The 23,924-nt window shown below is 39.8% G+C and overlaps 2 protein-coding genes across 3 annotated transcripts; one reads left to right on the top strand and one right to left on the bottom strand.

The window, feature by feature from the left end:
- Nucleotides 1–4,108: 4,108 nt before the first annotated feature.
- Nucleotides 4,109–11,684, bottom strand: ca8 (carbonic anhydrase VIII). The gene is made up of 9 exons (XM_030775705.1): nt 11,538–11,684; nt 9,753–9,944; nt 9,281–9,405; nt 8,273–8,368; nt 7,946–8,008; nt 7,402–7,450; nt 7,037–7,149; nt 5,861–6,033; nt 4,109–4,281 (listed from the first exon to the last, which is right to left on the bottom strand). Exons 1-8 carry the CDS (start codon nt 11,611–11,613, stop codon nt 5,899–5,901), a joined length of 849 nt encoding a protein of 282 aa, XP_030631565.1. The 5' UTR covers nt 11,614–11,684; the 3' UTR covers nt 4,109–4,281; nt 5,861–5,898.
- Nucleotides 11,685–13,815: 2,131 nt separating this feature from the next.
- On the top strand, nt 13,816–23,672 carry rab2a (RAB2A, member RAS oncogene family). Of its 2 annotated transcripts, XM_030773552.1 has the most exons (8): nt 13,816–13,986; nt 17,473–17,544; nt 17,759–17,826; nt 20,227–20,309; nt 20,544–20,636; nt 20,936–21,047; nt 22,064–22,132; nt 23,497–23,670. In XM_030773552.1, exons 1-8 carry the CDS (start codon nt 13,941–13,943, stop codon nt 23,590–23,592), a joined length of 639 nt encoding a protein of 212 aa, XP_030629412.1. In that variant the 5' UTR covers nt 13,816–13,940; the 3' UTR covers nt 23,593–23,670. The 2 variants fall into 2 exon arrangements, with proteins under 2 accessions (XP_030629412.1, XP_030629413.1); XM_030773553.1 differs by lacking the exon at nt 17,473–17,544 and having other exon boundaries at nt 23,497–23,672.
- Nucleotides 23,673–23,924: the final 252 nt, after the last annotated feature.

Consider the following 23,924-nt stretch of genomic DNA (forward strand, 5'->3'; position numbering starts at 1 on the left):
GCGATACCTCAGCACTTATGGGTGCATCTGGGAGCATGTAATCTCTTGCTATGGAAACAAATCAATTAGGGCCACTGCAATTACGCCATCCGAACAATGAGGAACTGCTGTGGATTTTATACGGCCATGTTTTAATGCATGAGCTCTTTTACTGTAACCAAGGCAGCTAGGGAGCAGCAGCTAGAAAACAAAAACAGGAATTGCATACACAGGCCTCTCACAAAAACCACAAAATGATGTTGTAGCCATGGTCATATTTTTCTCTTCCACATTCTGGAGGACACTTATCACTGTTCACGCAAAAAAAAAAAAAAAACATCTGAAATATGTCTAATATAACTGTGTCTAGTTTAAAATCTCTAAACTAAAAACCTCACAGGCCTCATCTGGACACAATACCCTTGTCCTTTAAACAAATAAAAATCTAACCCTGCGAGCAAGTGGGACAGAATAATAGAAATGTCAAATGAGATGGTCCCTTGTCGCTGATATTTCCCTCCCAACCATGAAAGGCCATGGCTGATCAGTCAATTAGCTGGCCCCTGGCCCGCAACATTCTCCCTGACTTTCTGCCCAGTTAACACCACCATGTGCTCAGAGCTCCTCCTGCTGGCTAAATCATGAAACAGTATGTCATCATTGTGTACTCTACACTGCAACACATTGAAGCAGTTTATTGAACCTAACCGAAAGGATGCAAACTGACAGTTGCTTTGTTCCTTGATATGTTGGTGGATGGTTAGAATTTACACCGTTTAAACAGTGCACGTATTCTCTCTGTTTTTGTTCAGTTCTAAGAACCAGACCACTAGTAGTTGATAATGTACAATAAAGTAGGAAAATATATTTTTACATGTGTGAGGAGCAGTGAGAAAACCCCCAGCTACTACATTAAAAATATATCTCTTCCATGCTATGAGCATTAGGAGAGCATTATACACCAAAGTCTTTCTCTAGACCAATAGTGTTGTAGACTGTTTGATCAAAAATGGTCTGGGCAGATTTGGGACAGTGAGATTCTAGGTCAAAAGGATATGGTCTAACCTCAAACCATGCCCTCATGCATGCCCCACCATGCTTTGAATGATCTCCTAGTGTTTACCCCAGCTGCACTGAACACAAAAGAATGAGCTCTTGCAGAGCATGTAAAGCACACATGAGAATATTGAGGATCCATTTATTTGCCATGGCTACATCTTTGTTAGAATCATTGGGAACAGAGGCTGTGTGTTAGCATTATATTAAATTGAAGTAACACTAAGAGCACAAGTGGTGTATTTTACTGCATTGGTGTAACTGTATAATTGTATATCTGTGGTTTTGTGTGTGTGCTCGCGTCTGTCTATCTGTGGTTGTGTGTGTATGTGCATGTGTGTGTGTGTGTGTGTGTGTGTGTGAGAGAGAGAGAGAGAGAGAGAAAGAAAGAGAGAGAGAGAGAGAGAGAGAGAGAGAGAGGGAGAGAGAATAAGAGAGAAAGAATGTCTTTTGTTTTTGTTTCTTTTTTTTTTGTGATTTTATTTGCGAACAATTACTATAATCTTTCTAATGCTCATGGGGGAGTTATTAACATATTAACATCTGTAGCTTGTTTATTTGCCATGCCATAATTTCCGTCTAATCAAGACTTAATAACGATAAGAGGATTGAGGAATTAGCTGTCTGATGAGCATTGTGTGAGTCTTCTCAGTGATTACTGGAGTGAAACACTTCATTTAGCGTGACACATCAGGAAGCATTAGGTTGACTACTCCAATTAAGCATTCACTATGATGTCAGAGCAATACGATTTACTCCTCAAAAAAAGGCTTTGAAGATGAAAGTCAACATTCTCTTATTTCATTCCACATTAATATGAAAAAAAGAAACGGAGGTCTAAGTTGCAACAGAAATGCATATTTCAACCCTCTTAAATATCAGATGATCTTGCTTTTAATTTGACTTTGCTCTCTGTTATTCCCAGATGATGGCTTAAGGGTTATTTCGTGATGCCGTCTTTTATCAAGTGGATGCGAGTAAGTGGAATTCTGTTTACCATTTAATGAATTACATTTTTCAAAGCATCTCCAAAAAATGAATGCATTTGAATTTCTTGCTGATACGTCTGTGCACTTGTGTGATGTCATTTGTTTCACAGACAGCTGAGGGCACTATGAGGCTTTTATGCTCCCTATAGCTAGTTTTACCATTAAAGTTAGAAATGAACTACTGTAGAGAACTTGTTACCATTTCAACCAAAAACTTTCAAATACTGACATTACTTTTAATGTCTGTACAGGTCTTTTATCAGTAAAATTTGCTTGTATCCTGTACGTATGTCTGGTACCTTAATTCTTCAAATACATAGAGGGAGTGATAATTCAACTTCTTTCATGCCCCTGTTAGTGTGGGCAGGGTTTTGTTTGGTCCTGAACCCATTTATGTCACATATGTATTCAGTTTAGGGTGGATCAGGGAGACAGGAATCAGGTTACAGAGAATCAACAGAGAAAATAGACAAACTGCAAGTAATGGAGCATGCTCCAAAGCTCCAGTGGACTAATAGTTGTCAACAAAGGGTGGAGTCTTATGAGATGATAAAGAAACCAAAGGGCCAGACCAACATTGTTGGACAAGTGGGATGGTTGCTTTCGTTATGACACATACAGTTTAGTTGTATAGCCAGAGGGAGAGAGTCTGGTATACGCCTTGACTGCTAAACGAATCAGCTTAACATAACTGCTCGAATAACTCGCGGCTCCACAGAGACACGGCTGTGCCTTTTTTTTTTTACACCGAGTCAGAAAACGGATGACCACATATTATTTTACCCTTTTATTAACATCAGACATAATAAGAATTAGGCCACATATCAAAAATCTTGTTCCTGTTATTTGTTACTTGATCCCTTACGAGAATGACAAGAAAATGCCGTACTTACAGGAGTCAAATTCGAATACTTCATGAAATCACTGGACATAAAAGTGCAGCTTATACTAAAGCATTACCCCAAAATCATGCTACGTTTTAAGCACATTCCACATTAAACACATTATGATGGATTCAACAGATGCTGTAATTTGATATTCAAAACTTTATTCCTTCTAAGTTCTTGTGCCCCTTTTTGACAGATGTATCAAGAAGCACAAAATGAGTTTAATTTGTACTAAAGGAAAACAAAAGAAGCAGTTTACATAATTAAATTAGTATGACGTTGGTTTACTTCTAACACATTGGAACTAGTTAAATTCACTTTTCTAATGCCTTTCACTGAGATGAGAGACTGATGACCACGATGATGACGAGAATGATAACAATGACAACGACGATAATGTTGACGAAGATGAGGATGACGATGAAATTAGTCCTGTTTTCTAAAACAGTGATTATCTAGATAACATGATTTTATGAGTTGTCATAGGAAACCCAGGGCTTTTGATTTGTCTTATCAGAAATGTAAAGTCTTTGAGGCCTGTCCAGCTCAGCTTTCGTCCCAAGCAAACAACGTTTCCTCCTTCAGACCACAACATATATTGTGGTCTGAACTTCAGATGAAGTTTCTTATGGTAGTATAGACAGATAAAAAATTGATCAATAATGTAACAGATAACAGCTCTTGATGATAGCTCATAAGCAACAACAGGAAGTGTTACTGAAGATCTATACAACTGATCCCAGCATAGCTTAGAGACAATATGAATCCAAACCTCATTTTCTGATATTGTCAAAACTTTTAACAAGCCCTCGAAGCTCAATTTAGATGGACACATGGATGTAATGTTTCAAAATCCTGTCTCGCCGTGAGGTTCCATATGAAGGCTCTTAAATGTTGTGTGCAGCTTTCAGCATGTTTTCATTACATTCACTCTCCTACAATCTGTTTCAGTAACATATAATTATATTACAGTTCTGTCATACTAGCCAATCTACAAAACTATGTTAATGCTACAATTGCTCTATATCTGTTCAGTTTGTTCTTCACCTCAGCAAATACTTCTGTAAGTATTATTTTCATGTTCCAGTATATTCCGCCGCTATATTAGTTATGTCTACTACTTACTGCTGATTACAAGTTCTTTCTGCAAGCCGACTAGTCCTTCTGGCTCAAGTGGGACCAAATACTACTGTATCTCAGATCAAAAATGAAACCAGATGCATGTGTTTACAGTTAATGCCACATTACTGACTTCAGACTGCAAACCTGGGCTTCAGCTAGGTCTAGTGCAAGAGATCCATTTTCACATCAAGTGGGATGGTGGAGCCATTCTCCTCCTTACTCCTACTCCCAATCGAATCACTCAATCTCTGAAAGATAGCAAAATACAACTTTGTTCGGTATTGTCATAAAAATACACAGATAATAAAATCACAGTGAGATTAGAAGAAGCAGACTTCTTCAAAAAAGGAAGAAACTGAAGATTTTCTGATCTTGAGCTCCAAAGGAACATCCATACACCTCACACGGACAGTCATGAGACGATGTGGATATTACATTACAGCTGAACAACCTCTTACTGTCCTTTCTTCAACCCCCAACATGTCCTCTCCCTGGGTCTTTCTACAGAGGGAATCTTGTGCCTGTATGCGCATCTCTGCACTTTCTCTAAGTCTTCAACAGAAGTAATGGCCAAATGAAAGAAATATGATCTGAGGCCGAAAACAAACAAAATGATCTGAAATTTGGCAAAACCATCTCAGGTTCATTTAATATCGGCACCGCGCTAAGAGAAAAAGAAAGTTGGGAAATAATTTAGAGGAAATCATTCTGAGAAATAACTTATAGAAATTAGACAGAAGTTGCAAAACGATTAGTTGGTTTGCCAGTTGAAATCAATTGCGGATTGACACACAGCGCTAAAACCATAGTGTCTACATACAATAAATTAAATCTGTAGATTTATTCACTCATTCTGTTAAAGACAAATAATTCTAAACATATTTGCTTAGAATTATTAGTTTCTGAACATAACCCATCAGGATGTGTCTGGGTTGATTATTTAATATCTCTGTTTGGAGCTCAGGAAAAGATCACTTCTTCCTCCCAAAAAGCTCAGTGCAGGTTTATTGTTGCAGGAGTGTCCTTGAGCAGCCTAATCCTGGCCTCGGGGAACTTAACTTTCTCCGTTAAACTGGGTTTCATTCTTTGTCTTTGTTGTCCATTCCATCTGACTGTATTAAATGACAAACGATCACAGCGATACAGCGTAACAATAGTGCTTTCTGTCAATGTGTTCGAAAAACACGTGGTGCCTTTTTGACTCTGTATAGCTTACAGCATCAGCAGGACTCATTTTGGTAACACTGCATCACCATGACCTAAATTGAGAACATTCGCAGTCTCATTTCAAAATGAGTAATAGGCAGTTGGGCTCAGGTGCTCTCCTGGGACTACTAAAATAGTCAGTCTTCTCCACAATGCCAGATCTAGTCCTAGATTAGTGAGAACTGGGTTATTCCATTACTCTGATTCTGGCACCACTCCATTGTTTAGTTGTGCCAAAGACCAGTGGGAGAGTATGGCCTATTTTCATTAAGGTACTATTTCCAGATTCTGCATACAACACTCTCAGCTTCTCATGCTGTTACACAGGGACTACCACCTGGGTCATGAAAAGCCACAACCTCCATGACTGTCCCAGGATAATCCCCTTATTAGTGCAGAACTGATACTCCAACCTGAGACTGCAGGCGGACATTAACAACAACCCAAACAATAGGCCCAGTTAATCAGTTGAGTGCCCAGTCTCCATCTGCTCCCGATTTAAGGCGGGAAAAGGCGGTTCTGAGCCATTATGTCAGCCAATCAATCCAAAACAGATTGGCTTGGGAACAGAACTGAATAAACAAAGCTGGAAAGCGGACCATGAATTGTATGTGAATTTACCCTTGGACAATAGTACTGTGGGTTCTGCTGTGGAGGCATTACTGGAAAGCGGCCCTGACCATCCTGTCACTCAGGGGCTGAGTGGGTCGAAAGTTGTCTCCTAACATCCCATCGTTGCCCTCGGGCAGCTCAGCTCCTTTCACATGCGACCTGAGCCTCCGAAATTCCTCTATCTAGGAGGGAGAACAAAAAAAGATCATTGAATTCTGCAAAATTGACACTGTATCTGCAAGGTCATAACGACAAAGTTACCAAGGAAACATTCCCAGATTATGGGTAGGGTGTGTTTTTGCCAAATATTATGACAGAAGTAAACGACAATGTCTTATTACAAAAATCCATGGTACAACTCTAAATTTTAGGTGCATTCAGTGTTACCCCGTTCCAGGGACCTTAGAAGGAAAATCTACACAGTAGTTCATTCATAATATTTCCAGTGTTCTGAGACATCTCGCAATACCTGAAATGTTTAGCTGGACAGGCAGCTTTTTCACACAATAGCATGAATGCAAGAGCTTTGCGGATGTTGCTTCTTGTAAAATTTCATTTTACGAACGTCAGCATGTGTACCAGCTGTTAACTCTGATATGGGGCTTTATGTTTGCTGTCTGCAAACAATTTGATGCACATGTTCACCATCAGTCCTGTATTATTGGACTTTATACTACAGTATAAGATGCAATAACAACATTGGCAGAGTAAAATTAAACAAACAGAGGGGTTGACAAGGCCAACTGGCAAGCAAATTTTATACAGTCACTCAGTGTTTATTAGATCAGAGGACACACCTGTGCCTTCAGTAACATAAAAAAACAGTTACTGTTGCAACTTAAGATGAGAGCATTAGCCACACGATCTGCACTGACAAATAAACATCATCACTCATAACTACACAGACTCATATCTACTCATAACTACACAGAACTTTCACAGCTAACATTCGACCATTTTTGTACACGTTGGAGCCAAACTCGCGAAAGAACAATGTCATCTTTACCAGTCTTTAAACCATCTTTACCGCTAATAAATTTAGCCAGGTTAAAATCATCTCACTAGCTCTTTAGACATTGAAAGTAGATTATAGTTGAGTAGAATCAGCCCTAGTTGCTGTTCTGCTGTTCATACTGTTTGTTACAGAGTTATGAGCATGCAGTAGAAATGTGCCATGGGTCATACCTGGAACTGAGAGATGGTTAGTGGATAGCGATATAAGATCCAGGTGACATTCTCACTGCATGGTGGTGTGGTTAGAGAGCCTTCATATACCCAGTAGTCTCTAAGCAGAGGATCTAGGGGGATACACAAAGATTTGGATCCACAGAGAAACAGTCAAGCGTGGTGAACGGGAAATAAGAGAAAAGATGTGCTGGGAAATCTACCCCCAATCCAAGAAAACATGTGTAGTAATAAATCTAGGATAATGCAGGTGTACTACAAGACTCATTTCTTTTAAACCCTTTAAGTACCACACAAAGCTGAAACTTTACCATGAAGTTGTTGGCTATATCTTTACTGACAAAATGTCATATGTTACTACTTACCTGGCAGTAATGTATTGGGATTAAAGCATGGAATTATTTTTGTCTTCCCCTGTGCAAGAATAACACAGATAAACATGTACAATGATACTACTACAGTCTTACTGCAGTGTGTGCAGTCTTTGTTCCAGATAACTCATGCATCTAAGTAGGTCTGCTGACACCTCACAACCCAAGACAGCAACATCATCACCAATGTTGCTATGTTAAATTTTGACACGTCAGCAGGCTTCCACCAATATCTGCCTGAGAATTCATAACAAAAATACAAAAATAAAAATATTTCATGGTTACAAACAACAATTTAAGACTGAAACCCATTAATTTACTTGATAGACACTTGCATGAAATATCACTTCAGGCATTCCAGGGATACACCTGTCGCAAAGGAGTGAATGCAATCTGTTATGAAAATGACCCTGGGTGACCTGTATTTTTCATCAGATCCTCATTCCATGTGTAGGTAATATTCCTCTTACTTATCTCTCATCTCCTCTGCTATCACTTCTTTCACAGAACATGAGGCTAATCCTAATCAATAGCCTACCTTGTACTGCAAGTCCTGGAGGACCTCTGTTATTGCTTTCAGCCCCAGATGTTCCTTCCCTATCTGTAGAAATCACATTTCAGCCTCAAAATAAATTGTGTTTCAAAGATTTGAAGAATAGAAAGAGGAAAACCATTGAAGGCAATATTAATCGAGCAAGGAAATAGAACCGCCTCTGAGTTTCATACATAAGTTCATACGACTTCACCATGTAAACCTTAAATTTTATAATTAAAGAATTGAATCTATCAAAAAATCAATTTACATGTATCAATGCAAATTGTGATGTAATACGATACAGATTCATGTATTTGATTAAGACCTTGCCTGTACAAATAGAGCAATGATGAGAATGCCATTTTTCTTGCCCATTGCGTCCTCTAGGCAGTTGAAAAGTGTGGTGTTCCAGTGGATCAGGTGGAGCTAGGAGACACATTGATATATTGACATATTGACACTTGTTTTGTGAAGCAGCTCTGCGTCTCCAGAGTACCCATACAATGTTACCGGACATTTCACTGAACATCCATAAAACATCAATCACATCATTATTCAAACATACATGTACCCCGACAACAATACATAACATCAAAGGCTGCATATAAAAGTAGAGAAAATAGAGTAAAATGTTTGATTAGAGAGAGCAGATATATAGATATATGACTCTCACCTGATTAAAATGAACACCTTTACATATAAGTATCAGAAATTCTGTGCCTCAACAATAGGATCTCTATCTTATACAATGCTGCTATTTTTGAGTCCCATTATTACGGGCCAGTGAAGAATGGGTTTGATTGTTAATGGCCTCAAAGCCCGAAGTGCAGGCACCATGGCAACAAGTGATGCCCTGATAAGAGCTCTTTATCTGGCTAATGTCGGTCTGCAGGAGACAGTGGCACATTTGTAGAGCACAGCAGGTGCAGGGGACAGGTGTGTTGTAAAAGCTTTTAAATAGATCACTCCATTAGAACTCCGACAAACCAAGTTTAACTCCTAATGAGGACCATTGCAAGTGGTCTGTATTGACACGGAAGAGGGTTCAGGGAAACTGTACTTTCAAACTCATATACATACCACACTCAGGAGCACCGTACAGAAACTATATGCTTTTCTTTTATATAATTGTCTAAATTAGTGTCAAGGCAAGGATGGAATTGTGGTTCAGAGGCAGACTGTGAAGAATTACCACAGGAATTTCAAAATGTATCCAAATCAAGTGTACAGCAGTTGCTATTGTCCTTGAGAAACAGAGGTTCTGGACTGAGGAATTTCTACGTGGCCCTGAGGGTAACCACAAGGTTGACAGAGTAACAGACTGGAAGGGACACTGACCTCCATGGGGAAGGCCTTGAAGTTGACGGTGTGTTCGGAGCCTCGTTGGTTTTCTTTCCCCCAGTGAAAACGTACCTCGTGCAACTCATACTCATGGTCACTGGGGAGTGGGCCTCCAGTCACCACTGGGACAGGAACCCAACACAACAGGAAAAGAAAAGAGAACAGGATGTGTAGCTGAGCACAAACAACTTCAGCATTTATGTGAATGACAACTTCATTGTTTTTTAATTTGCTAATCTGACAAATCTACCCACAGGGGTCTGTATAAGTTCCGTTGCAACCTAACAACGTGCAAATGTTTCATGCACACGCTTGTGCACAATTAATTTAAAGCCACAATGCTCTTGTCTCTACAGCAGTGCAGTTCACCTAACGCATAAGCTACACTAGAAACCCAGAGTCATAAGCGAGCTAGGTAACAACTCATTCTCTGATCACTTCACAACAGAAAAACCGTGGTCGCCTGTACCTGATTTCGACTTTAACATGATCCTTACAGTGTGGCCGTCGTTTATGACCTCACAGTCCCTGCAAACCACATAGTTAGGAGTCAGGCCCACGTCCAAGAGTTTGGGGTCGTATTGTGCCTCTCTGGAGTTCAGGTTTATGGGGGACTGATACTCTCCATTCGCCTCAGGAAACAGAAGTCCCCATTCCACTCCTAAACAGAGCAGTCACAAAACAATCAGTTTAGTCTGTCACAGTGTGTGAGTAGATATTATATCACTACACTGTGAAACGCTTCTTTGTGCTGCTCTTGATATGTTTCCTTATATACCACGGTGTCTCCATTCAGAACCCCACAGATCTTATTTTAAAGTCTGCCCTTGGTGTCTTTTTTCACCTTGGAAGGAACAGTATATTTTGTGTACTGAGGGTTAAAGCTACATCTGTTTGCAGGCACAATGACCCCTGCAGACGGATAAGAAGCTCTGTCATGCTGTACATGGTAGGTTTCACTGTGACAGAGAGGTTCTTTTAGGTGTTCTTAATGTAGTAACTAAATCAGGGCTGCTCCTGTACCATAGCCTCAATCTCATTACCGTGGGGGTCCAGGAGGAATTGCAAGCACAAGGGGATACAGGGTGTTCTCAGGGTTTTTTTTTTTGCTTCCTTTTCTCTTCCTTTCCTCTTTTCCTTATTTACGCTTTTCTGTTGCATTCTATTGCTCTTTGTCCTCATGTTTCGTATTTACATATGTGTTTCTGTGTTCCTTTTACTCCTTAAAGACTTGACAAGAAAAGGTTGCTGTCAGTCATCAAAGTTGTACAGGTTTACTGAGAAGATAAAAGGGTTTGCAGCAATAGTGTTTCATGATTATGCAAGAAAAAAAAAAATTTTTTTTTAAAAAGATCCAAAAGACATATACATCTGTAATGCTGTTTTTTTAAACTGCCGACATCAAGACTGTTATCCAAAGCCCTCACTATCTTGTTATTCCGCAACTGAGTTGTACGGTAAATCTCTTATGAAACTTACACTGAAGCTTGAATCACAGTTAAAAAAAAAAAAAAAAGAAAAAAAAAAGTCATACAAGGAGAAACAGAAAACTTCTTGCTTCATTTCCAGAAAATTCTAGATGGGCAATTAACGGTAAATTACAAAAGATAATGAGCTGTTAGCATTTCAAGAAAATTCTTTCACAATATTTAGTTCTTTGGACATCTTCTGATCATTCCTCAACTTTTTGTGCCATTCATACATCATGCCGATGGTGAAGTGACAATTCACCATATTAATCTTACACTGTTTGCTAACTCTGACACACTGTCAAAACTTTCTGTTGAGTATAAGCCCATGCTTGCTCTTCACCTTTGTTACTAAATATATTAAACATCCTACATTTCTAATTACAAGTATTATTAACTTTTGCGCTCAGTTTTGTCTCACTTTTCAGAGAACACTCTCTTTGTGTCTTGTATGTAGGCTGTACTTTCTGTGTACACTCTTACATGGTACCTATTTGCAATGTGCATAACTGTCATTTTGCCATGAATTGTATAATCAGTATATCACAATATACAAAGGAGAACTAAATTTGACTTTAGCCCGGTGATTCTTATGCACAGTACATCCACTGATTTCCAGTACACTAATCTCTTAATATAAAATGTGATCTAATAAATGTTTGACTAAGTGAAATGTTCACTGCATTGTTCCCTTTAAATGGGTGTGACTGTTAAGTTTCTAGGGTTTTTTTTTCTTCACCCTGAGAACAGAGAGGGAATGTAGGTTTTCTGAACTTCAGATTTACCTTCCTCATATCCCCAGTCCAACTCATCTTTCCCAGGGTAGTAATCTGACTCCTCAATCACAGTGTTGTCTGCCATTGGAACAGAACTTTTCTGGCAAGCCCTTTAAAAAAACTCCTGTCGTCCGCTGGGAGGATGGCAAAGTTTACAGATCTTCTTTGGGCTCTTTTCCTTGAGTTAATCCTCTTTTGTGTTGTCCTTTACTTTAAATTCAATTATATGTCAATGATAGTTGGAAGGATAGCACTGCCATGGAAAACTCCTTCTTCCTGCTGCAGCAAAAGGTACAAAATAACTTAAATTATAAAAAGACTTTAGCTGAGGGAGATTTCTCCAACTGACAGAATAAGTGTTCAATCCATAGAAAAGAAGCTGGATGGTTTCCTATATCACAGTATTTTTCTTTCTCCTTCTCCCTCTCCCACGCTTCCTTCCAGAAAAGTTGTGTTGGGGCTCCAGAGAAGGCTCCTATTAGAACAAACTCTCATCCGGTGCCAGCTGAGTGTTTAAAAACTCTCTCTTAGATGTTACAACCCACACTGTGCCCCCACACAAGCTGCAAGCTCTCTGATTGGCTATGTGCAATGACTCTCAAATCTCTGATGTAGCACCTTAGAAACACCACAGCACTGAGGCATGGTTTACAGTCAAGACACGGGGAGTGCTGTACACAGGCAGGAATGTAGAGATGATGTTGCTCTTGGAGGGAAGGCAAGGGTCCCTCCCACTTTGAAGGAAAGGGTGTGGTTATAAAAACACCCACCCCGAGGAGACAAAAAAAAAACAAAAAACCCCAGAGTGCAAGTCTTTGTAATGTGTTACTGTTTGCTTTGCTTGTTATTGTTGCTCTAAAGGTGAGGATAAGTAGTGGTTCTTCATTATAATTGATGAATATGTTGCTCAAGGTTGATATTACTAAGACTGGTGGAGTTTTTTAACCACAGACAAATTTTTGTTCAGTGGCCGAATGTTTAATTTGCAAAACAGATCACTGAAAAACAAGGAGAAAAATGTAGTTTTGGTTCTTGTGGCTTCTCCTGCATACTGCCCTATGAAGATACCTAATGTTCAACATCTTAACAACTTGGTTAATTGTTCACATACAAACAAAATGGTCTAATTAAAATGTTAAAATATATTAAAATACAGCATTCAGTCTCATATACTAAATATCTTGAGACAAAGATCAGTATGATTCCACTTTAGCTCAATGCTGTGGATTCCACAGTATGCCTCTAATGTCCTAGATAAAAAGCTCCATTTTAATGAGGTTAGTAATGTGTCACAAGATTAATTGCCTTATATTCTGTAATAAGAAATCACCTTGACCTTCATCTGTGAAAAGCAAAGTCTGTGGATTACATAACTACACTAACTCAACCTCACCCATTAAATTAATTGCAGTTTGATCATTTTTGTTGTCTAAAGCCTATGAAAAATACTGAAACAACAAGCAAAAATATGACTTCATCGGGGCTAATGACCAGTTTTGGATAACATTCTAAATCAGTACTTGGGAGACTTAATCTGTAAATTGTAATGACATCAGTTACATATTTAATTTAGAGCATTTTAATAAATACATAAACCAAAAAAAGATGCTAACAGAAGGTATATTGTGCTCATGTGTCCTTTTCCATTGGGATGGCTCTCTAACTGCTACTGTCCTCTAGTGGGCCGTGGTGTACATTGCAGGTCTCTAATATGCAGTAGCAGGACTTTGCTTTAAGTGCTTTATAATTGAACAAATTTCCCCTCTGCAGATTTTTCTCAAGAAGTATAAAACTTCAACCGAGAGTTTTTGCATCGTTTATTGTTGATTTGAAAAATTTTGAAGAATTAACATTGCGTAAGTGGACTTCCAGAATGAAAAGACAGTTCAACCATTGGTAAATGGCCGCTCAGAGTACTGAAATACTTGCTAACATGAACACGTTATTATCTGCAGGACTCAGGTTTAAGTTGGTGATATTGGCCTGCTCTTTGGATAACCTTAAGTGTCTGGCTCTTTCCAGGTGAAAAGAAAATGCTAAGAAGGATATTCGTTTTCTTCCTAATAATGACTATAATCGGAATCAAGTGTAACAATCACATTAAACTTTTAACGGCCAGCTAGTAATTTCTTGCCTATCATATAAACTTCTGTGTCTGGCTACTGATGTGAGGCGCAAAGTGAATTTCCGGTTGAGTCAAGCGTTTTGCGTGCGTGGCGAAGGCGGAACGTGTGACGTAGAGAGCTGAGGCTTGGAGGTGTTTATTGTTCCTTCCCGTCGAAGAGAGAAAAGGGCTGGCTTAGTGTTGCGCTACAGAGAACAGAAGCATATAACACATACATTTTCATACGGTTTCAGGTAGTGGAGCTTTTGTAAAACGGCCAAAACAGGTTGACACAGGACCAGTTGGCCATGGCGTATGCATACCTCTTCAAATACATCATTATCGGAGACACGGGTAAGCAGTCACTGTGCGTCAGTGAAGACAAGCTAACGGCTTAGCTTGCTAACCAAGCTATCTTTTATTTCCGCAGTGTTGGAGTCAATGACGTGGTAAAAGCTGGGGCGCAAGGGGTGGGATGACAGACCAATTTTTATGCCTTGCTAGCCCCGAGATGCGTTAGCTTTGTGCTAACGTATACTGACATCAGGCAGCTAAATTAATTTACTTGTTGATTCCTGTCATGGCATGAGTATAAGTCTTTGCATAACAAGTGCGTTGCTCTTTGGCCTCCAAGAACAACTAGTGGCAACCTATTGTCTTTCCGCTGTTTCAGGCTGGGTGGGGGTGGTAATATGCTAGCTGACTAGCTATCACATTAGCAAGCCAACCATCAGCTATTATTTGTTTGTCACTGTCATGGACAACTAAAACAGCCTGAGAGCATGACATTTAATTATTTACAACTCCATTCAGTTACACATATGCTTGATGACTTATAAGTCAGAAATTGTTTACTACAGACAGATGTCACCCTAGAAGGCCTCGTTTGATAAGAAATAACCAACTAGCTAGTGTTTTCTCTACATGAAAATGGCGTTCACAGGGTTTCGCTTCAGTTATAGGGAAAATCTTCTAAGAAAAGCGTGTGTATTTGCTTACAGGGATTATTAACTACGCTGGACCGAAACATTTTTAACAAACAGTTATCTGACCTGTAGTGTTTTTTTATGTTCTCTTTTTCCTCTCGTGTTTTCAACTGACACAACACTGTGCTAGCTTTTTGCAAGAATTGTCACTCCGGTTGGCAAGGCCTAAACCATTGATGTAGCCACAGCTAGCATCATTCGTTATTTTCATTATTGTTTCTTTCTTTTCTCCTGCCCTGGCGCTGTCCAAGAATTCATATGTTATTTACATACTTATACATATGCTGTTTCACGTTGGATGTGTCAGGTAGTATGATCTCATGTCCTTTTATCAAATCCTAACCAGATGCATGACAGCTATTTTACGAAATTGGTCGAAAACGTGTAAGTCAATTGGTTTGTATTCAGCTGGACTTGACAATATAATGCAGTTTGGCCAAAACCTTTGTAATACCGTGATAAGCAAAAACATTGGTATGTATTAGTACGTAGCGTGCCTCTTATTTGCAGTTTGATTAATCGTTATTTCCTTAGAAGCACCTCACCTGTTGTCCCAAAGAAGACAATGATTCAGGTAGAATAAAATCGGAGAACACTTAAACCAACTTTAAGTGACACTCATTCACAGTCTCTGCTTAAACTTTCAGGGACTATACCCTGTAGCCTACATTCACAAATCTAAAAGTTTACTGGGAAATAATTACCTTCTCAGAATTGTCCACATGGTGAGTAAGAAATAAAGCAATTACTTGGTTAAATTGGTAAAAAAAAAAAAAAAAGAGAGAGATAATAACTTATTGAATATGTACATACAGTGTGTGATCTTAATGATGAACAGTGAGCCCAAAACAACATGTTGCTCTTTATTACAGAGCGCTTCAGTCTCCTTTAATACTTCTGAGACAACCAGCTCTTCCCATTGTTGTACACAAGTGCTTAACATCTCAATACATATTAAGGATTAATCTTTAAAACAGTGTTCTTTCAGTCCTTTTACAGTCAGTGTGTTAGAGTTTGGCATCTTATTCATCACAATAATTTGCTTCCCTGGTCTATCTCATAGATTAATCAGTAGAGTCTACTTGTTATACTACTTCTAAGTTCATTTTTTTTTCCTGCATGCTGTATCTATTGGAAGATCACTTTTTTCCTGAAAGAATTCAAGGAAGAGTATTTTGAAAAATACCTCTCATTTTATTTACATGCGTTTTGAGTAGACAGACTTGTCCAGTTGCATGTTGCTTAACTGGGTCTTGGACGGGGACCCTCACTGAAATACAGTCTGATCAGCTGGTGTTTTGTTGTTGCTGCAAGCGATTGCATCACAAGCTTGGATGGTGCCCACCCTCCACAGATGTAAGAGTTTCACCCACAGTGGGATCAGAGTCACCTGAAAGGTCTCTAGATCCCCAGAGTGCCCTGAGATTGCTATAAAATATATTTTATAGTGTTACCTGTAGCCTCACTGGATATATGGCCACCTGTCCTCATAGTTCTGATGTTTACACAGTTTATGAATCCTCTGTTGGGTGCTGTGGTGTTTCATTACAGACTCTTAAACTAAAGGAGATTTCTCAACTAAATTACTACAGATTTTATGTACAAGGCCATACATTTGTGACATGCATTTCCTCTCCTTGTCTTGTGGTTCAGATTTGTGCTTTGATTTTGACATACAAACCATGTGTGATTCTGATGTACCTGACTGACAAAATGCAAAATAAGATTTACCATAAACTTGTCATGTCATCTCTTTGCTAGTATTTGCTTTGCTTTTTTTTATCCTCTGCTCATTACTGTGCTGCACTGTGTTTTCATTATGTACAGGATCTTATTGGTTTGAGGTATGTTCTGCAAGGGTGTCACTGATATGTTGTCTCTATACATCTCCTGGGTGAGTGCTCCTTGAGCACAGCTCCCCTGCCTAGCAACGGCTGTTGCTCTTGGAAACGCCTACTCTGTCCTGAGCATTTATCTTGTTTGTCTTTTCGTGGTGGCCTTTCTTCTCCCCTACCTCTCCTCCATTGAAGAGGTTAGGTGTGTTTTATTTTCTTGCTGAAATACAAGATATTAATGTCAACTTTTGCAGCAGCAGAAACAGTGAGCATTGTGGCAGTCAGAGGAATATCACAACCCAATGAGGCTCCATTTTGTATCTGGTCCTCAGATCAAAGTGCACAGTAAATGTGAAGATTTACAGATAGTGTAAAAGAGCCATCTTGTTAATGCTGAGGATTATTGAGTCAGTGTTTTCCGCTCTCACATCGAGTATTTTTTTTTTCTAAATCTTATTTTCTATTCATTAATAAGGATACATTTCAGAGACATCAAAACTCAATGATTTAACTGATTAGCATCAAGATTGATTTTTTTTTTTTTTTTTTTACCTTTTTGATATGACATTATGACCAGTTTATTTAACAGTTTACTTTTCTCCTTTCAACACTGAATCTCAGTTTGTTTTGATTCTGTGCTGAGAGAATATATTTGAGAGGGTTTTCATTCGATTCCTGAGCCCATCCTGGTTAAGGAATCCCAGGCCTTGTGCCTCAGTCTCTGGTCAAGTGCTTAGAGGTTTTATAGAGGCAAGGCCTCATATCTACTAGGATTACTGATCAGGTTTGTTGTGCTTGGGATGATGCAAGCTCTGTCAGCTAATTCATTAACATGTTTGTTCACTGACTCTCACCTTTACTTCAGGTTTGGTGATTTAGTTGTGTGTGTGTGGGGAGGGGGGTTGTTTTTGTCTTTTTTGTTTGTTTGTTTTGTTTTGTTATTTCTAGCTAGAAAGGTGCCTTGGATGGATGGATGAATGGGCACATGAATGTCTGACCATCCTCTGTTTGTTTTGCAGGTGTGGGGAAATCATGCCTATTATTACAATTCACAGATAAGCGCTTTCAACCAGTGCACGATCTCACTATCGGTAAGACGCTGTTTTTTGTTGTTGTTGTTTTTCCCTTAAACTCATCTTCCATCATTCAACATTTTTTGTATGGTTTTTCATATAGCTGTCCACATAACATGTTTCACTTAATTATTTTACTCTTAACTTGAGAAAATTTCTCGTAATTGCTCAGCATGTAATATCATTAGGCAGAAACTCAGCTGTTCACTGATCTGTTTTGTCTCTCCAACAGGTGTAGAATTTGGGGCACGAATGATCACTATAGATGGAAAACAGATAAAACTTCAGATCTGGGATACAGTAAGTATATTTTGTACTGGGCAAAAGCAGTGTCTTCAGTTTTATATGTAATGTAAGATTGTGTATACTGTGTAAGCTTTACATCATGTTGTGATGCTGGTTGTAAGTATACTTACATAGGTTCTGTGTATACTTACATTGCGCAGGTTCTGTGTATACTTACACTGCGTAGGTTCTGTGTATACTTACACTGCGTAGGTTCTGTGTATACTTACACTGCGTAGGTTCTGTGTATACTTACACTGCGTAGGTTCTGTGATGCAAGCTCAGGCATTTCTATCTTGAACTACCAAACAGTCAAAGCCTTATCTCAGTTTTGGAAAGCTGCTGGCATTTTGAATAATGGAACAATTAGGATCTTTGGCAATAGTCAGGATTATATGTCTCATTCTTTATTAGTGGGCTAAAATCCATCACAAGTCAATTATAAACAAATCTGAAAAATAGACTTCCTGTGCTCTTGTTCACTTAGAGAAAGTCAGATAAACCGTGCATTAGAATGTTGGATTTGACTGCTCTGTTAGTTGCGTATGAGCAGAACCCTATCATTCTTTGGTGAGTTTTGTATTGGTTGTCCTCTGTCTATTCACTTTGCATATGCACTACCAAATCACCAGGAGTGATGTCTTACAGGAATCGCAAGCATTAACTTCATGTTGTTTGTATGCATTTTATCACCAGTGGTCTGGTGAGCCTGAAGCCTTGTATGCATGCTTTAGAAGCCTATGATTTTACAATGAGTTAAAGTGTGACAGCCAAGGTTGGCTTTGCAAATAATACTCACTATTGTAAAACATGTATTGACAAGTTGGCCCTCTCTCTTGCAGTTCAGTGCTTAGGATTAGCTAGTTTACTGTGAGCTTTACATGGCTCGAAGGATTCTTTTATTGTACAGAGCTTCTGAAAGGATGAGTGATTACTGAAACATTAATAAAAACAACTCTTAACACACACAGTGATACTAACATAATTGTGCAAATATTGCAACGCTTCTAATGTTAATCAAAATTTATACACCTTCTGATGTGCAGTTTTGAGTTACTTCAGAGCATCAGACTTGAAGGATTCAAAATGTTATTAACCTCAGACATGTTTGGTCGTATCTTTGGTATCTGTGCGAGCCTGTTGTGATGAATCAGCAACATAATGATCTGACTGGAAATGTCTCTGATTTCTGGTAAAGAGTATTTGAGAAATCATTACACAGGCTTGAATGACCTGGCTTCATACTGATTTATCCAAGCCTAATTGGAAAATGACTATGTTTGTTCAGACGTTAAAGAACAACACCAAGTAGGATTTTCAGATAAAACATGCGCTGTTTACCTAGAGCATTGTGGTTTGTGTGACTTGGAAACATGCTATTTGTAACAGCCATCATTATATGACTGAGAGTGCTATGTAACACGGTGTTACTCTAGCAGACCAGGAGAGGGAGCCAGAGTATTAAGAACAGGCATTGTTCTCAGACTCCAGTTTAGCTCTGCAGTTTCTCAGAGATTTTCAATACACATGCAAAATTACTCTCTCGTTTTTGTTGTTTATAAGGCAAGTAATTTAAAAATTCATTTTACTTGTCTTATAATATACTGTCTTCAAGGGGTTTTTTTTGGTCATGAAACCTAAGAGTATCCTTGTGTGAGGTTAATCTGTCAGACTTTCTTTGATAAAAGCTGTGGAAATGGAGAGTGTTGAATGATGTAACAGGAGAAATCTGCATTTCTGGCCTTCCTCTAACCTTTCACTCTGGCAGATGGCAGGCATAAAAGTGTCATTCATCATTTATTCACAATAGGCTCCATTAACTCTAATGTTAACAGCTGCCCGGGGGGAGTGGGTTATTGAATTCAAATGTGTGCTCCTGGCTTATTTCCCTGCTGCCAGAGGGGACTGCTTGACCAGGGCTGCAAGGGAGGCCATTTTACTGCATGACAATGATGCTGTTGAATGGTGGCTGCTAAGGGCTGGGCCTGTGGAGCATGCTGATTGGTCAGCCACCTTGCTGGAAAGAGGCATTGTGGGATGGAGAGTAGACAGTGGGTCCTTGTGTGTGTGTGTGTGTGTGGGGCAAAGGCCCAGTAGTGTCTAGAGGCTGGCTCTTTTACTGATGGGGGGAGGTTTCTGTGTTCTGAGCTTAGCCACAGTCTAAGCAATTTCTCCATTGAGGTTGAGTGGTTATTAGAACGGAGGCAGTGTTCCAAAGGTGAACCCAGCAGCTTTGAATGACTATACTGGAAGACAGGCTGGCAGAACTGATTAAAGTCAAGGCACACAGGAGTACCGGAGACCTTGTGTAGGGCAGTAGGTTATGAGGAATTAAGATGAAGTTGCAGACTCAGTGAATGTTGAGGGTCTTCGTCATACTTTATAGAAGTGTCTGTAACTGTTTGTTTGTTTCAGGCTGGGCAGGAGTCCTTCCGCTCCATCACTAGGTCCTACTACAGAGGAGCAGCTGGAGCACTCCTAGTGTATGACATCACAAGGTAAGACTCCACGGGCTCTGGCTACTTTCGCTTCAAAGTTCCTTTGAAGTACTGTAGATATGGCAGAAAATGTAATTTATTCAAAGGAGAAAGAGATGTCTATTGGACATTAAGTTATACCATGGGAAAAGAAAAGCAGAAGTGATATTATTTGGGGTGTTTTTGCCCCTTTGCAGTTCTGAAATTCTATACTTCTAGACACAATTCTACAAAAATCTTATTTGCCATTGGCAGAAGGGACACCTTTAATCACTTGACAACCTGGTTAGAAGATGCACGTCAACATTCCAACTCCAACATGGTCATCATGCTCATTGGAAATAAAAGGTATTCTCCTCTCAGAGAAATTCTGCATCTGTTGTTATATACATTTCAGTAAACCACACTACTTTGATGTGTAATTACACAATGAAAAGATGTTATATGTCTGATCTGAAGAGAGGGGTCACAGTTGGACTAGGCTTGGTTAAAACATTTGACCACTACGAGGTGAGAGTTAAAATGGAAGCATAAACCATGTGATAACGTCAGAGTGTGTGGATGTGTCGGTCTGAAAACTGTCCGTTAAGTAAAATTTTAGCCACAGAAACCACACTGGCTCACACTTCGGTTTTTCGCCCCAACAGTGATTTGGAGTCACGAAGAGAGGTGAAAAAGGAGGAAGGAGAGGCTTTTGCCAGAGAACATGGGCTGATCTTCATGGAGACTTCAGCAAAGACTGCATCAAATGTAGAAGAGGTATCATAGACACCTCGCCATTTGTTACATAGGCCCTTAGAGGAGTGTGTGTGTGTGTGTTGCACGTTTTATTTTTGAGAATGTGTGAAAGGCCGTATCATAACAAACGGCACAAGGAAGGATACCATCACTTCTTCCCTGTGGGAGTTACGGATCCTGACGCTAAAGAAAGAGTGGGAGGGGATATTCATTTATGGAAGCCCCTCATCTAGGACCCCCTCCCCGTGCCCCAGCACCAGAAAAGCCCCTCTATGATTAATTTGTCTCATTAGTGTCGTGCAAAATCTTCTGACCCCTTCCCCCCACGCCTCTTATGACGTTTCAATCTCCCATTTAAAAAGCATGCATATTCATAGCTTGCCCGGCACATGCACGCGCTTGACACACACACATCTGCTGTGCTAGCAGAGATGTGTCTCTTTTTTTTTTTTTTTTTTCCCCCTATGAGACAGAACCAAGCTGCAGAGGATTGCTCCAGAGAACAGAGCAAGTCCCACAGAAAGGCTCGTCGACTCCCTAAATTAGGCCACTATGTGCCGTTGGAGGGCTCAGGACAAAATGTAGACTTAGATTCCACTATGTTTATTTTCCTGGTGGTGACCTTGTAGATTTATCTCTTCTGACTGGAGACCAGGAGGAGTGATTCCAGACGGGGGCGCCAGCACTGGGTCTCCTAAGTGCCATGTAACAGTGGAGCATCTGTTACAATGATACTATTCTGGTTATCAGACTAATTTGTTTGTACATTAACATACTTTGTAGCAGCCATTTGCTGTTCAGTTGTCTGTCTGTGACGGAGCTGGAGCTACTTTCTGTTTTTGTGAAAATGTGACACTTGTTGATAGTAAATCAGCGTTATCTGATTTATTTTAACCACAGACCTACGTCTGTGTGGAACTAATGAAACCGTGCATGAACTGTGCATGAACTTAAGCCATTCATGGTAATTTGTTTTATATCTTGGGTTTATTTTGATTAACAAACATGGTAAATGTTTTTTCTTCTTTGTTTTTCAGGCATTTATCAACACAGCCAAGGAGATTTATGAAAAGATTCAGGAGGGTGTCTTTGATATAAACAATGAGGTAACCTTTACTGAGAGGAAACACATTTTTATGCTTTGCACTGTGGGTTTAACAAAGAATTGGGTCAACAGGACTTCCTGCAGCAGCACAGTAACATGTATAACCTCTTATCCAGTGGGTGGTTCCAGCAGAAATGCATTCATCATGTTCTAAATGACTCCCAAAGGCAAACATCTGCAACCTCAGTCAGAAACACCTTATCACATATAGAATATACTTATGTTTTCTAACAGTTTGACATGTAGATGTGCCCAGGGAAGCAGAGCTTTCATAAATACAATCATAACTTGTCATTGTCCACTTTAAAGTATCTGGTGGAGAACTCCTCTCACAGCTTGTAAATAGCGTGGCAATACATGTTAGGTTGTTCCTCATTTACAATTGCAGCTTTTTGCAACTGCTTACATCAGTGGGGTTTTGAACAATGAAGGATTATGTGCCTGTAACAGGGCCTTGAGTGGACTGAATCTTGAGGGGTTTTTTTTCTTTTGTTTTGTTTTATGTAAATATAGGTTTAGGTTGGTATAGTAAATGTAGTCTTCATAAAGTTTGAACACAAGCACAGGGGAGTTGGAAGGAGAGCCACAGCTCCTTTCAGTGAAAACACCTTAGACTGCGTCCAACCCCTCTCTCCCTCTCCCTCTGTCGCCCTCTCTCTCCCTCTCTCACTTCTGGCTGACGGCCAAGGCATAAATTCCTCACATCTCTTAAGGTTACAGCTGGTTTGATGGAGGTGAGCCCACTGCAGTTATTTTATTAGAGTAGTAGGAAAAGTAAAAAAAAGTCAAGGCACCGATTCCAAACCGCATCAGCTGATAGTGATCCTGGCCAGAACCCCAGAGGCCCTGCAAGCAAAACTTTTTCCTCCTCCGTGCGCCACTCAAACGCTATTAATCAGATATAGTCCAATGTGGAGTCACCTTAAGAATACCACCACCATGCCTCCTCTCTATGGAGCACTGCTTCTGAAGGAGAGCCCACTTAAGGGAGCTGTTGGCGAGATGGATGCTTTTGTGTGATGAAAGTGCCATCAGATTATGTGTGTGTGTGTGTGTGTGTGTGTGTGTATAAACCTCTGGCAGAATTCCCTGCATGTCTGTGTTACAGCTGTACTACTGTTATGGTTTTCCCACTTCAGCGCTAGCAAAACGGAAGGCTGAGATTTCCTTGTTGAAATTAAAAAAAAAATGTTGTTTTATGTTTATTTCACTTTTTTTCTCCTGTAAGGAATTGGGTTAATGGGTTTTTTTTCCCCCCAGACGTTTACCTCTTTAACACCGAGTATCCTGATGTGTCTGCGCTGCTCTGATTCAGAGATGACGTTTTGTATGCTTTTTTTTTTGTGTATGTGTGTGTCTGTTCAGGCCAATGGCATTAAGATTGGACCCCAGCATGCTGCCACCAACTCCACACTCGCTGGCAGTCAGGGAGGACAGCAAGCTGGAGGGGGCTGTTGCTGAGCACCACCCACTGCAACCCCCCCCCCCCTTTCCTCCTTGTCTCCACCTACACCCCACCCCTCTGCGTTTCTACTGGACTGGTCGGGCTCACTAACATTTTCTTAACCTCCCACAGCCCAGCCCCCCTGGATTCAAATCGTATACTAGATGGCTGTCAGAAAAATAATAATAATGCCCAGGTCCTTTGGCAAACTTCTGTAAAAACTCCTGAAGCCCAGTCGGGTGACAGCAGATAAGATGTGGTTACAAGTTATGCTAAAAGGCAGGAGCTCACAAATCATATTCTTATATACACACACACATATTTGTCTTCTCAGCCAGTTGTGGATATT

This window comes from Chanos chanos, chromosome 5, assembly GCF_902362185.1.
Source record: "Chanos chanos chromosome 5, fChaCha1.1, whole genome shotgun sequence".
NCBI classification, from domain to species: domain Eukaryota; kingdom Metazoa; phylum Chordata; class Actinopteri; order Gonorynchiformes; family Chanidae; genus Chanos; species Chanos chanos.

Coding starts and splice junctions, on each gene's coding strand:
- ca8 (XM_030775705.1), bottom strand. CDS start 11,613: ATGGCAGACAACACTGTGATTGAGGAGTCAGATTACTACCCTGGGAAA. Junction 8,369..9,280: donor TCAAGGCCTTCCCCATGGAG/GTCAGTGTCCCT, acceptor TGTGTCTCCTAG/CTCCACCTGATCCACTGGAA. Junction 8,009..8,272: donor TCATTGCTCTATTTGTACAG/GCAAGGTCTTAA, acceptor TGATTTCTACAG/ATAGGGAAGGAACATCTGGG.
- rab2a (XM_030773552.1), top strand. CDS start 13,941: ATGGCGTATGCATACCTCTTCAAATACATCATTATCGGAGACACGG. Junction 17,827..20,226: donor AACTTCAGATCTGGGATACA/GTAAGTATATTT, acceptor TGTTTGTTTCAG/GCTGGGCAGGAGTCCTTCCG. Junction 22,133..23,496: donor TCTTTGATATAAACAATGAG/GTAACCTTTACT, acceptor GTGTCTGTTCAG/GCCAATGGCATTAAGATTGG.